Here is a 15001-nt window from a genome sequence, read left to right as displayed (position 1 = left end):
CCCCCCCCCCCCCCCCCCCACCCACCTTGGGCATTGGGAGGGGGCCCGTCTTCTTCTTTTTTATTACCAAATGTTAAATTTACCTGTTTTGGGGGCCAGGAGAGGGGGCTTGCCCCCCCCCCCCCCTAGATCCACCACTGGGGGGAACTGCCAACATTGCGTGTTAGAGTTCCGTGGAAACTGCCCCTGCCCCGTGGGCGCGCCCACAGAACTCTTAAATACGTATTAAGAGTTCTGTGGGCGCGCCCCGTGGAGCCTACGCGTGGCCATTGCGTAATACGAAATGGTTAGTCTTGTAAACAATACTTTTTTTTATAGGAAGCTATGAATGTTCACAATGTATTGCACAAAGTCTCAACAGAATAATAGAATATATCTAGAGATTCTTTAATATATTTATAAATGGATATAAATCATTTATGATGCATATACTTTTTGTTAGAAACCAATATTGGCTATTGCCACGTTGTTCTGTCAACAAATAATGAATGAAACTTCGAAAGTAGACTAAACTCCACCAGTACGTGGCCGTGTATATTCTTCTTGGTCCATCCTGGTTGAATTTTGAGCTTGTTTGGCATGCACAAAACAGAAAATACTATTTGAATTTTCATTCAAATCTTTGATTAATTAAGAGAAATTCATATCCGTATGGAAGAAACCATTCAACAAGTAAAAATAGCAGTTGAAAGTGGAAGAACGGATGTGATTCGTCTTGCAATTGATGCCCATTCTGTAAAGCCCAAATCGACAGGTGAGCGGTGAAGGATCGGTGTTATCGCCGAAAGTAGGCGGGAGGGTTAAGCCGACCGCTATACGCGGTACTCGAGCCGAGGTGCTAAGGTTTATATCGTTATTTATTAAACATAGATCTGGCTATAGTCTAGGTCTATTACAAGTTTGTATTTCGTGGACAATGTAGACCTACTTCAATGTACCGGTAGGTAATCAAATTAAAATCGAACCAGTCTCTTTATGATTTATGTAACACTAGATCTACTATTAGGTCTAACAAAAAGTTAGGTCTAGACTCTAGATCTAGTCTAACTTTAGGTCTATCATGTTTTGTGTGGTTTTGAATAAAATGAACAGATGATGATTCATTTCATCCTATGATGACTGGTATGGTAGACTCTACTGAATATGAGTTAAGCAGTAGGGCGCGCGGCACTGGTCCTCATAAACATGGAAGAAATGCGTCCTCAAAAATAAAGATCATCTGCATTTTCGCGGCCTTTTTTTAAATCGACACTCTGCAGGTTTAGGATTACCGAACCGCCCAGTAGGGATGCAAAAAATGGATTCGGCGTATAATATAACCCTAGTTCACGTCTACTTTCATGGGTTGTCCGTCTTCCCGAGGATTTATTGCTCATAATGTGAAAGTCTCTGTACAAAGTCCATGTAAAATGCATCAAGAAAATCATTGCGGAATCTGTTTTTTTGCATCGCCAGCGCGCCAATCAAAAATATGAAATGTCTGCGAAAATGCAGACGATCCTTATATTTGAGGACGCATCGGTCCACATTTACACTGTACGAAGGCGATCCTCGTTCATTCAGACGATCCTTATTCTCGAACCAGCGCCACTACTGTTAACTCTAGACTAGGGAGCTCTGACGACTTACAATGAGGCCTAAATAAAAACTTGTTGTATTGCCCTTTGGGTGCCAAAACATAGTCGGTCGGTCAGAAAAGTTTTTTTTTCTTCAAATTTTTATTGTCGCCCTCTTTCAAATTTGAATGTTTTTGTGTTTTTTCCCGCCCTCTTTTGGCTGATAATTCTCAGTTTTTAATGCTTTAATACATGTGTTTCAGCGTCGTCATTCCATTGATATCTTTTTCACCTCATAATTATCCATGGTTTGCACAAATGAGAATTTTGGAATAATTTAATTTTATGCATAATATCCCATTTAAACAAACAAAATAAATATTTTTTTATTCATTATTTATAAAAAATCTAAAAAAAGGTTTAAAATAATTTTTTTTTTTTTAAATGCCGACCGTAGATTTTCAGATTTTTGGGTAGGTCGCAAAGGCCAATACAACAAGTTTTTATTTTAGGCCTGACTTACAGTTACAATGCCAAAGGCGTCGGAGCTCCAGAGCCAGATTTTTAGAACGATTCAGCGGATTTGCAACATTTTTTTTTTTTAAAGAGGAGTAATTTGAAATTTTCAATATTGACTTTCAATGTTTTTTCGACTCCTCTGGGCATCTTCCAACCTAACCCGATGATTCGTCCATGTTGTATTGTCGATTCATCATGGCAATGAGAAAGTATAATGTGCGGTAGCGGCGCCAAAAATATGAATATTTATGATACAGAGCGCCGTTCGCTCAAAATTGCTGAATAAAAGTGAATATGCACAAGGTTGAGAAGGCTCTTTTTCTTCGATTCATGCTTATTGATTAAGTTGAATACAAATGTACATACATTATGCCTTGTGTCCTTGTGATGTACTACAATAATACATTGTAGGTCTCTATTCATGTGGGTGAACACTAGGAGGGGGGGGGGGGGGTTGTGTAGGTAACATGCATGTCACATTGAGCACTGTACATCATCCTGTAAATCCCTTTCTGAAAAGCTCTCTAAGTTAGGGTCGAAGTCTTTTGATCTCTATATATACAGTGAAACCCATCTAACATCTCTGATTTTTAGACTTTATATCTTGCATGGCATTTTCTTTGTAGACTATTTTTTTAGCCAAAAAGGAAAAGTCCATCTTCTTATCCTCACTTTTACTTTTAATATCTTTCTTTTAATCATTTATTTCCATGTGATTTAAAATCCTTTTCGACCCTCTTCTCCCCACCGGAGCTTTCAATTTTTCTACCCTATCTAGTGTCTTCTTGTCACCAGTGAACAGGCCTTAAATTTCAATATTTTTAGGGCAAGTCCACTTTTCTGTAGGGCACATTCCTAAGTACAGTACAAATGGGAAAAATTGGAAAGGGCACACAAAATCTCCAAGGCCAATGAGAGGGGCGTTGAGGCCAATCAAAAGGGCTTCCACGGCCATGGCCTTTGGTGGTCTTGGATTAATTTACGCCCTGAGTGAATTTGATACCCTTTTTGTGAGTTTTCCTGTTCTGAATACCCTTAACATGGTCGTGATGCGCATACATGTAGTACGCGTCTACTGAAAAGACGCAGTTATTTGTGCATTCAGCATGTTAATAGGTTTGAGGTTTCCAGCTCCGTCACATTTCTTGTTCTTTTTAACATGAACTTGATAAACCTGAAGTACAGACTGAAACCTGTTCATTCCATTAAAATTGTGCTTTACATATGCAGACAAGGACAGATTTTTTATAGAATGGCGAAGTGTGACATCATCAAAAATCTAATTTTAGAATTTCTCAATTTTTTCTTCATTTTCTGAAAGAGCATCAAAAATAATGTCCAAGTGTTGAAAAACAATTTAATATGTTAAATATTGGCTGAGATATGGCCATCTTAATGTAGATATTTCCAATAGGAACTCAGTGTTATATATGCTCTGGCTCTTAAACCACGTTAGACATTATTTTTGATGCTCTTTCGAAAAAAATGAAGAAAAAATTGATAAATTCTAAAAATAGATTTTTATGACGTCACAGCTTCGGTACTCTATACTACACAACAATACACAGCTAATGTATGTACATTGTAGTCGTACCTGAACCTGTAAGAATTCCTTCCTCAGGTTTTTTGTGTATTAGCCAGTATTGATGCAGGGTTGATCATGTGAGGAAGGGGGAAAAAAGTCATTTTATCTTGGAAATAATGCTCGTAAACTAAACATTACCACTTCCACAAGCATGTCACCAAATATCGACTTTGTTCACATACAGTATACATGGAAATATGTATTGATTCACTTTTTATTGTTCTTGTTGTTTTTCGTTAAAACAATGTACAAACATTTTGTAAACGAATACAGATGTTACAGTAATCTAAACATATACTAACTGACTTTTTCCCCTTCTAATAGGCCATTAAAAAAAATATACATGTTTAGCATCCCCGCCCGCTTCCTTTGTGGGGGCTGCCTCCTATTTTTTTTGTTTTTTTTGTTGAAGTTTTTAATTTTTTTTTTTAAAGAAAAAAAACATGAAAAACACGGCTAAAATGGATCTATTTCTGATTTTAAAAAATGTCGGCGGCCATCTTGAAAAAATAGGCCGACTGTCAGGGAAAATGTACCGAGCGGCCATTTTGAGCGGCCATTTTGAAAGAAAAAAAAGAAAAAAAAAGGGCCTCCTCCTGCCTATTTTTCGAAAAAACAGGACGCTAAACATGTTTTATATTTTATATGCTTTTCACACTTGTTTTACTTAGCCTCATACTTTCCTTAGCCCCAGACTAACTTTTTTGACAAACGCTGTTTTAGTCCCGTACTAAGGGCCTATCCCGGGATAAGAATATTCATGTTAGCACCGCAATTGCAGAGTTAGCCTTGCTCTTTTGCAGGGCCAACTAACCACGTACCTAAGGTGGGGCTAGCCCTCTTTGGTAAATTTGTGTCTTAGCAGAGAGTGGGCTAAGCTTAACCCAGGACTAAAGGTGGGGCTGAGACCCCCCCCCCCCCCTTTAGCCCCACCTATAGTCTGGGGCTAAGCACAATTTTACCAGTGTGAAAAGCATATGACTCGACCAAACTCGGATCAAGTATGTTCGAGCATGCAATAATGAACTGATTAGATTTTGGGTGCAAGAGGTCAAAGGTCACAATATCACAATAGTGTTTAAAGATACCAGACATTGTATTGTTACCATGATAAATTGAAAAGCATTGAATCAATTTAAACCAACGTGGATGAAGTGTGTTATGGACTTATGATACATGAACAGTTTAGATCGAGACTTTATAAAAGTAATCTAAAATATATTAATGAACTTTTTTCCCTTTCTAACTCAACTAAATTTGGATCAAGAATGCAGAGCATGCAAGGATGAATTAATTAAAAATTGGTTGTTGAAGTACAAAGGTCAAAGTTCAATGATCATAAAGTGTTAAAAGATACTAGTAAAATTATCAACTTATTACGATGCATTGATACAAATCAAACCAAAGTTGTATGACTATGAAGTACATGATAGAGCATATAAAGATTAACTGATTTGATTTTGGTTGTACATATTAGACCCAGTTCTCACTCACTTCCTCGACCGATCTAGGCTAGACCGATCCATTGGATCACTCCAGAGGTACGCCACATTTATGTTCACACTGCACAAGCTAGACCACTCTTGTTGCTACATGTATGGTATACCCCGAATGATCTAGACAGCTCCTGTTGCTTGGGTAGCAAAGGTCCATTGTTTCGCGCGGAATTTAAAACCAAATAGAGTGCCTCATCTTCTGCTATATTCTGTTATTTTTTGATATTCTATCATTTTCTTTTTCTGTATTTCTAATGTTATTCTTTGTTTTTCCATCTTTCATCTTCTTTTCTATCTTTTAATTTGTTATTATTTATCATTTTCTCTCTCTGTCTTTCCTTATGTTATTCTTTGTTTCTTCCTTCTATCACCTTCTCTCACGTTATTCATTGTTTTTATCATTCTATCATTTTCTCTCTATCTTTCCTTATATTATATTCTCTGTTTTTATTTGTGTACTGTAATCTCCTTTTCTCTTTTATTACCCTCCCGCCAAAAACACACTCACTTCAGGTTGAAGATCGTTTCCCGGCACTGTTTATGTTCACACTCACAGTTAGACCGATCTAGCCTACATGTAGATCGGTCTAGCCTGAATCAGTCTAGGAAGTGAGTGAGAACAGGGTCATTAAAGTGTTAATATTTCCAGAAAATATCCTATTCTGTATTTCTGTGATAACTTAGCAAATGTTGACCTAACTGGGCTCAAGTGCATGTATACGAGCATGAAAAGATTAAATGAAAAGAGTTTGTGTTTATGAGGTCAGATCCTTAGGGTCATAGGATCATTTATTGAATGAACGTATAAAATGTAGGCAGAGGCATATTAGAGATGCAGTTGCATTCATCATGTTTGTTTGTTAGTTTTATTTGATGTCTGATGGTTTTATTTGTAACAGTTTAATATTATTTTATTTAAGTGCAAGGTGTTTTGTCCATTGACTCCAGCCTGAGTTATCTTGGGCTGTCTTTTGGATTTTTGTAGAGTTTAGATAGTGATAACACGCCCTACTGGTTTCCCAACCCCACCCACTTGTTGTGTGGTAGCCACGTGTCATTACCCTTTCATTTTGTTCACTGACTGTACCGTTGAAAAGACTCCCTCCACTTATACACTGTATGCTGATTCTGATTGTAGTTAAGATCAGTCTCTCTAGCTACAGTGTGTGAGTGGTGGTATGTATGTATTCACTGTTTTATCAGCAATCGTCTTAGTTAGGTAATGGCAGGAACATATAACATTTCTTATACATATATACTAAGAACTCTGTCGTGATCAGTGAATTATTGAGATCTGTGTTTAAAAAGTCTGACTAGCTTTCACAAAAATTTGCATGATGATGAAAGAGGAACTATTGATTATTAAACGTTGTAAATAATTCTTTAGTTATAGAGTTGTGTGCTCTGTATTATTTTCTATATTCTCGATATTCCTTTAATAGTACTCTTAAACTGTGAAAATGAAGATTGTTACAAAATATCATACTAATGACCACTGTTTTCTTAATCACAGCCATTGGCAATATTATGATTGTGATATCTAAATCATATCTTATTCTTCTTAATTTCTTTGAATTTTTAAAAATAGGTCTTCATAGCTCTAAGATGGATATCAAACTATTGGATGCTTTGAATTCTGTCACCCCAGAACATGGAAATATGCTGCATCTAGCTGCTAAGGTATTCATACATTTTGTTAAATGTAAATGTACGTACGAGGCTATATTTGTACATCACACAGACACTAGGCATTATATTTGACTTAAACAACAAGCATGACCTGCCATGCATGGCCTTCTAAAATATGGAGGCACATACATGACAGACAAAACAAACAATAACAGCTGTGGGAATTATGCCAATTTTGCTTTACTTGCATGGTAAGGGTGTTGAACAGGAGTCTTTTTCTTGTTTATACAAATAAGACTTTTTAAAAACAACCTATTCCCATTTAAAAGCTATTCACACTTACAGTAACTAGATTTGATTGTGTGAATGTAGTATGGCTAAATGCAAAATGATGTCCTTGACAAAGTTGACATCCTTTGTACAAATATGTCCTGTATGTACATTTTTGTTTTAATGGAAACTGAATAGATTGGTGGGGTTGGGACAGAGAATGTGTAAAGTTTCTACACATAATGATCAGATTGTATACATGTAGTAGAGAAATGTGCAGGGTATAAATCACATGTTCACTGTGTCCGTTACTTTGTAAAACAAGACCTCTTGTCATTCAAATCTGAATGGATCCTTGAAGTTACTACACGTAGGCCTATATGATGACATTCAGATGATTTATACATATAGATTAATTAGATTTATAACTTTCTCTGATGATTAGCCTTCTATATGCTTGGCATCATAGTTTCATGTACAGTGTGTATCATGTGATATACAGGAATGGAATGTTATTAGTTTCATTCATTTCCCATAGCTTCTGGTATTAAAGTACCTGGATTGATCCACATCAGCTGTCTTGAACAAAGATGCCAGTAAATGTAATAGATTAATTTGAATATTTGTTTGAGATTTTAGAGAGAAACTTTTTACTCTATGGTGATTACAGTAGGTACTATAGTTATTTTGACAGGGGAAAAGGAGGGGGTGGGGATCTAGTTTATAAAAAAGAGGTTAATAATCATTACAGGGCATGCATACCTCCAACTAACTCTGAAATAAAGCAAAAATAACTAGCAAAAATCATTAGTATGTTAATTTGTGTCACTCCTGGTTATTGTTATCCCTACTCTTACACTTAATTATCAATGTTGATTTATTTGATTTATTTATTTCTGTTTGATTTTCTTTTTCTTTTGCATTTTTACAAATATATAACAAACAAATATTGCAAATTTACACATGACAAAAGAATATATGTAGAATAAGGTAAGGCTGGGTGTAACTAACTAATCGAGAACATCAAACAGGAGGGTTGACAAAATAAGCAAAGCTTGATAGTATGACTACCCTCAAAGGATACATAATAATACAAATATGGAAGAACAAAATATTGGTAAAAGGGGAAAAGACAGAAAAAAGAAGAGAAAAGAAAGAGGGGATGCACATCAATATTCACAGACTTATGTGGTAGTTGGATTTCAAATTGATATATAAAGATTCTAAATAAGAAAAGAAATGCAAATTTGAATACTGAGTGGCCAACTTGGGATACAATAGAATGAGAAGACTCTCAAGGTTCGGACAGTAAGAATGTGAAAGTAAGATCAACCAGCTGGTTTTAAACCTGGGCCTGCGAGTCAGAGCCTTGAAATGTTTGTATAGAAGACAGTGTTTATTCAGTATCCCAAGTAGGCCACTCTTTATTCATACGTGTATTCATACCAGGTCATGGAAGGTTATAATCAACGTTTCAATAAATGGAAGCAAAAAAAAGTAAACAGTACAGAAAATTATCGAGTTTTGTAACGATGGGTAAACGAGGAGAATTTATTTTGTTGATGGATTTAAAGATAATGAGCAATAAGAAACTTTTTCACCGCTCTTTTAAAGGATAGCATTGTATTCATCGTTTTTATTTCAGGGGGTAGTGCATTCCAGGTATCAGGGCCAGAATGTCTAATTGAGTTTTGAGCTAAGGCTGTTTTGGCGTTAAATAGGTGATAGTCATTGGAATGCCTGGTTGGGTAGGAATGAAAATTAAAATTATGTTGGAATAAAATGACTAGTGATTGGGGAAGATTGCCGGATTTAAGTCGAAACATGAACACAGATTTTTGCATGTAGTGTATATCACTTATTTTTAGAGTTTTTAATGTGGCAAATAAAGGGTCAGTGTGGTCGCGATAACCTGCATCGGTACAAACTCGAATTGCTTTTTTCTGTAACAGTAATATACGATTAGTATTGCACTTATGAGTAGCCCATATGATATTGCAGTAAGAAATATATGGTAAAACCAGTGTATTATATAGCATACTAAGCACATGTGTTGGCAAAAAGTATTTTAGCTTATGTTACACTATAACTTTGAAATTTGTTATCCAATGTACATTGAGAATGATCCTATCTGTTTGGATTGAAATCAATAAAGTTAGCATTTGAATGTGTAAAAAGAAAGCACCTAGCTGAGCATCCTGGTTCTACCATGCCATTGGGGGAGGGGGGGGGGGGGGGGGGTAAAGCATGATTTCAATTTGTCACCAAATCCATGACATTTAACTGCATAAACCCTGGTCACACCAGCACGACTGATCCTAGACTTGTAAGACGAAACAACAACATTCACATTACCGAGAATGGCCTAAAATTGGTCGATTTGGAATTGGTTTGCCATCGTGGCTGATAAATAATGCACTTTATAAAAGTGGTTCCACTTTGCAGACTGACTGAATTCTGACCTAATGAACGAATACCTAGCAAGTTTCTTTTATGCGTAGGCAGTTATTGTAAGAAGCCTTAGTGTTCTCTAGAACTCCTATCTGTACACAAGTCTTTTGTATAACTGGTATAAACTCTCTCCCTTCCATGCTAATCTCTATTCATAACTATCCAAACAAAAGCTGAAGTGAAAACAAGGAGAGTGAAATAATGGGTTCAATCTGTACATGCATGTATGCTCAGCCGGTTGTATTGACACCATCAGTACCTACCCTTCTAAACCAAAATTCATAGTATTGTCCTGGCAATGAGACAACAACCTCATTTGCTTCTGATCCAGGCTTGTGTACAGTCATATATATGCCTTTCTCTATACAGTATTTCAATTATTGAAAGGTATACAGTATCTGTCAGTGTTCGACTGAGACAACAGTGTGGCTTTATATTTTGGAGCTTTAAAGGAATTATTTGATTGAATTGACTGGTGAGTTTTCCTTAAAATTATACTACATTGTAAACAATATAATAAAATTAATTGTATGAATATTAAAATCATTATGAACAATTTTTTTTTTTTTTTTTTTTTTGGGGGGGGGGGGGAATTATTTCAAAAAAATATCTTCTAATACAGTTATATACTGGTACTTCATGGTATACAGTAAAATTTGAGTACCTGTAAATGCATTGTTATTTTTTTTTTAAATGCAAAAAATCTGATCAGATTATAATTAAGTCATTTTTATTTTGGTAGAAGAAAATTAAAGATGTTACATTACATATTTCACAAAAGTTATATGCCATTGAATTGCTAAAAAAAATTCCCTTGGGCAAAAAAACACAAAGTAATTCTGAGATCTCAATTATCGATTCCAAACCCAATGGAACCTTCAATGCAAAGACTTTTCTTGGTTAATGAAATCTTAACTCTAATTTAAAAAAAAAGGATCATGAGCTTGTGAAGCCTTGTGTGTTTGACTTGTCACAGAGATGTACTGACGCTTGCCTTTCTATCATAATATGTAATACCAGACTACCAGCACTACATGTTAATGGTCAATGTCTACCACCCTTTTTGTCTCGCCTGCGTAGCAAAAAGCGAGACATAGGCGCCGCTTTTCCGGTGACGGCGGCGGCGACGGCGACGGCGACGGCGACGGCGACGGCGTCAACATCAAAAACTTAACCTAAGGTTAAGTTTTTGAATTTTTGGTATAATTTTTAAAGTATAAGTTCTTAGTCAATGAAACTTTGACTATAGGGTAATCAAGCATCCCCAATCATGTGAGTAGAATTTCAGATCACAAAGTCAAGGTCAAAGGTCATTTCAGGTCAACAGACTTGGACTATGTTGTAGCATCATCATCGAAAACTTAACCTAAGGTTAAGTTTTTGAATTTTTGGTATAATTTTTAAAGCAGGCGCGGATCCAGGGGGGGGGCCGAGCGGGCCTTGGCCCCCCCCCCCCCCCGCAAAAAAAAAAAAAAAAAAAAAAAAAAGAGAGAAGAAAGGAAAAGAAGGGAAAGGGAAAGAGGAGAGAAATGGAAAGAAAGAAGAGGAAGAAGAAAAGAAAAGGGGGAAAAGGAGATCGGGGGGGGCGAAAGGGCCTTGCCTCCCAGGCTGTTGACCCCCCCCCCCCTCCCCCCAATCAAAAAATAAGAGAGAAGGAAGGAAAGGGAAAGAAAAAAGGAAAAGAGGAGATACTGGCGTACCGATGGGGGGGGGGGGGGGCTTGGGGGAAATCAAATTCAAACGTGGTTTATTTCTAATTCCACAACGGTGGATTACAAATAATGCTGATATGACATAATTTCCGAGATTTTTCCTCACTTTTTAGTAAATTATACGTTTGTATGTGTTTGTTGGAAAATGACAAATTCCTAAATTAACAGCCAGGCAAGAAATATGATTCTTGAGATTCCTACATGTCAGTGCCCGAGGTACGGCGGGGATCGGGAGCACCGAGCTCCCCCCCCCCCCCCCCCACCCCCACTTTTTTGAAAAAGTATATTAAAGAGAAATAATATAGAATGAGAGCAAGAATGAAAGAATAGTTAACTGCCAGTGTTAAAAAATAATGAGGCATCAAAATATGCCCATCTGACCGTGATTAATGCCTAAAACCCCTAAGCCTCCGGGGGCTCTGCCCCCTGGATTCCACCTAGGGCCCTACGGCGGGCCCTTAGATGATCATCTGACGGTAATTTAATGCCTCAAACCCCTGGTTTTTGGCGGCTCCGCCCCCTGGACCCCACGCCAAATAGTGACCTGCCAGTGTCACAAAATAATAAGGTATACAAAAAAAATGCTCATCTGACCTTAATTAAACGCCTAAAACCCCTGAGCTTCCAGTGCCGGCTCCGCCGCCTCGACCCCACCAGGGGCCCTAAGACGGGCCCCTGAATGCTTATCTGACCGCTTGCGGGTTAGACAAGGTATCAAAATGTGTTTATCTGACCGCAGACGCGTAGGCAGGGGGGGGGGAGGGGGGGCGGTCCCCCCAAATCGGAAGAGGACGTAGGAAGAAAAAGGAGCAGACAAAGAACATCTTTGAAATTCAGACAAGGATTAACAGTATAGAGAACGGTACAGCGCATCGGCTTCTTTCTCTAATAATTTAATGAATCGTCACAGCGTCGCGCAGGAGGGGAGGGGGGGGGACTGAATTCAGACAAGGATTAAAAATGGAGAACGGTACAACGAATCATCTTCTTTCTCTCATAATCTTATGAAACGCCAAAGCTTCCGCGCTTCGCGCGGGAGGGGGGAACCTGAATTCAGACGAGGATTCAGAGGCGAGAACGGTAATACGAATCTTAAATGGCTTAATGAAACGTAAAAGCTTCCGCGCTTCGCGCGGGATGGAGGGGGAACTAAATTCCGATGAGGATTATTTTCGAGAACGGTACAACGAATCGTCTTCTTTCTCTAATGATTTAATGAAAATTAAAAGCTTCCGCGCTTCGCGCGAGAGGGGGGAACCTGAATCTAGACGAGGATTAAGAGTCGAGAACTGAATAATGAATCGTCTTCTTTCTTTAATAGTTTAATGAAGCGTCAAAGCTTCCGCGCTTCGCGCAAGAGGGGGAGGGGGGGAGACTGAATTAAGACAAGGATTAAGAGTCGAGAACGGTACAACGAATCGTCTTCTTTCTCTAATGATTTAATGAATCGTAAAAGCTTCCACGCTTCGCGCAGAAGGGGGAAAACTGAATTCAGACGAGGATTAAGAGTCGAGAACTGTACAACGAATCGTCTTGTTTTTCTAATGATTTAATGAAACTTAAAAGCTTCCGCGCTTCGCGCGGGAGGAGGGGGGGAGGGAGAATCTAAATTCAGATGAGGATTATTTTCGAAAACGGTACAACGAATCGTCTTCTTTCTCTAATGATTTAAGGAAATTTAAAAGCTTCCGCGCTTCGCGCGGGAGGGGGGGGGGGAGGGGAAACCCAAATTCAGACGAGGATTAAGAGGCGAGAACGGTAATACGAATCTTTAATGGCTTAATGAAACGTAAAAGCTTCCGCGCTTCGCGCGGGATGGAGGGGGTACTAAATTCCGATGAGGATTATTTTCGAGAACGGTACAACGAATCGTCTTCTTTCTCTAATGATTTAATGAAAATTAAAAGCTTCCGCGCTTCGCGCGAGAGGGGGGAACCTGAATTTAGACGAGGATTAAGAGTCGAGAACTGAATAATGAATCGTCTTCTTTCTTTAATAGTTTAATGAAGCGTCAAAGCTTCCGCGCTTCGCGCAAGAGGGGGAGGGGGGGAGACTGAATTAAGACAAGGATTAAGAGTCGAGAACGGTACAACGAATCGTCTTCTTTCTCTAATGATTTAATGAATCGTAAAAGCTTCCACGCTTCGCGCAGAAGGGGGAAAACTGAATTCAGACGAGGATTAAGAGTCGAGAACTGTACAACGAATCGTCTTGTTTTTCTAATGATTTAATGAAACTTAAAAGCTTCCGCGCTTCGCGCGGGAGGAGGGGGGGAGGGAGAATCTAAATTCAGATGAGGATTATTTTCGAAAACGGTACAACGAATCGTCTTCTTTCTCTAATGATTTAAGGAAATTTAAAAGCTTCCGCGCTTTGCGCGGGAGGGGGGGGGGGGGGAGGGGAAACCCAAATTCAGACGAGGATTAAGAGGCGAGAACGGTAATACGAATCTTTAATGGCTTAATGAAACGTAAAAGCTTCCGCGCTTCGCGCGGGATGGAGGGGGTACTAAATTCCGATGAGAATTATTTTCGAGAACGGTACAACGAATCGTCTTCTTTCTCTAATGATTTAAGGAAATTTAAAAGCTTCCGCGCTTCGCGCGGGAAGGGGGGGAACCTAAATTTAGACGAGGATTAAGAGGCGAGAACGGTAATACGAATCTTTAATGGCTTAATGAAACGTAAAAGCTTCCGCGCTTCGCGCAAGAGGGGGAGGGGGGAGACTGAATTTAGACAAGGATTAAGAGTCGAGAACGGTACAACGAATCGTCTTCTTTCTCTAATGATTTAATGAATCGTAAAAGCTTCCACGCTTCACGAGGAAGGGGGAAAACTGAATTCAGACGAGGATTAAGAGTCGAGAACTCGACAACGAATCGTCTTCTTTCTCTAATAGTTTAATAAATCGTAAATTTTTTCCGCGCTCCGCGCGGGAGGGGAAAAATTAAATTCAGACGAGAATTATTTTCGAGAATGGTACAACGAATCGTCTTCTTTCTCTAATAATTTAATAAAACGTCAAAGCTTCCGCGTTTCGCGGAGGAGGGAGGGGGGGGGGGAATCGCCCCTCCCTGCACCGATCCCCCCCCCCCCCGCATTACGTCACTGTTGGTCACTATTACGTACCAATATTTGGCTCGCATAATTTCAAATTTGGGCCCCCCCCCCTAAGAAATCCTGGATCCGCGCCTGTTTTAAAGTATAAGTTCTTAGTCAATGAAACTTTGACTATAGGGTAATCAAGCATCCCCAATCATGTGAGTAGAATTTCAGGTCACTAAGTTAAGGTCAAAGGCCATTTAAGGTCAACAAACTTAGTCTTTGTTGTGGCATCAACATTAAGATTTTCAAAATGCTTCTTCTTCGTTATTTTTCAACCGATTTTGATTCTGATTGTTTCATATGATAGGGCTAGGAGGGGATTTAAAATTTCTACACAGAATTTTGAAATTGTTCTCCATTAATTAATTATGGTAATTTATGCAAATTTATTCCAAAAATAACAAAAATTGCTTCTTTTCCCTCATTTCTTGCCGATTTTGCCTTATCTGGTAGAGCTAAATTTGGAACAATAAACTTCTACACAGAATTGTGAGATTTTGCTCCATTGATTATTTATGGTACTTTATGCAAATGAAATGAAATTATGTCCCTTCCAGGGCATCAAATTTCTATTTTTTGACCAGTTCAAAAGTGTACCACATAAAATTAACGATATTTGTTGTTGTGAGATGCGGATGAGCGCTACGTCATTGACGTTCTGGTTTATCATATTGAATTG

The 15001-nt window shown here is 38.4% G+C and overlaps 1 protein-coding gene across 8 annotated transcripts in view; it reads left to right on the top strand.

The window, feature by feature from the left end:
- Positions 1-525: 525 nt before the first annotated feature.
- LOC581115 overlaps positions 526-15001 on the top strand; it is a 37701-nt gene continuing 23225 nt past the window's right edge. For 4 of the 8 annotated variants that reach the window (XM_030998338.1, XM_011675399.2, XM_011675397.2 and 1 more), the window contains exons 1-2: positions 526-754; positions 6745-6836. In XM_030998338.1, the coding sequence (XP_030854198.1) occupies positions 652-754; positions 6745-6836 (195 nt within the window). In that variant the 5' untranslated portion in view covers positions 526-651. Of the gene's footprint in view, positions 755-6253; positions 6376-6744; positions 6837-9403; positions 9982-15001 lie in introns of those variants that run through there. The other 4 variants (XM_011675400.2, XM_011675401.2, XM_011675404.2 and 1 more) reach the window with 4 other exon arrangements.

Source organism: Strongylocentrotus purpuratus, unplaced genomic scaffold (genome assembly GCF_000002235.5).
Source record: "Strongylocentrotus purpuratus isolate Spur 01 unplaced genomic scaffold, Spur_5.0 spur5_scaffold_5, whole genome shotgun sequence".
Lineage (NCBI taxonomy): Eukaryota > Metazoa > Echinodermata > Echinoidea > Camarodonta > Strongylocentrotidae > Strongylocentrotus > Strongylocentrotus purpuratus.
Note: the sequence above shows the minus strand (reverse complement) of the source record. Positions and strands in the feature narration are given on the sequence as shown.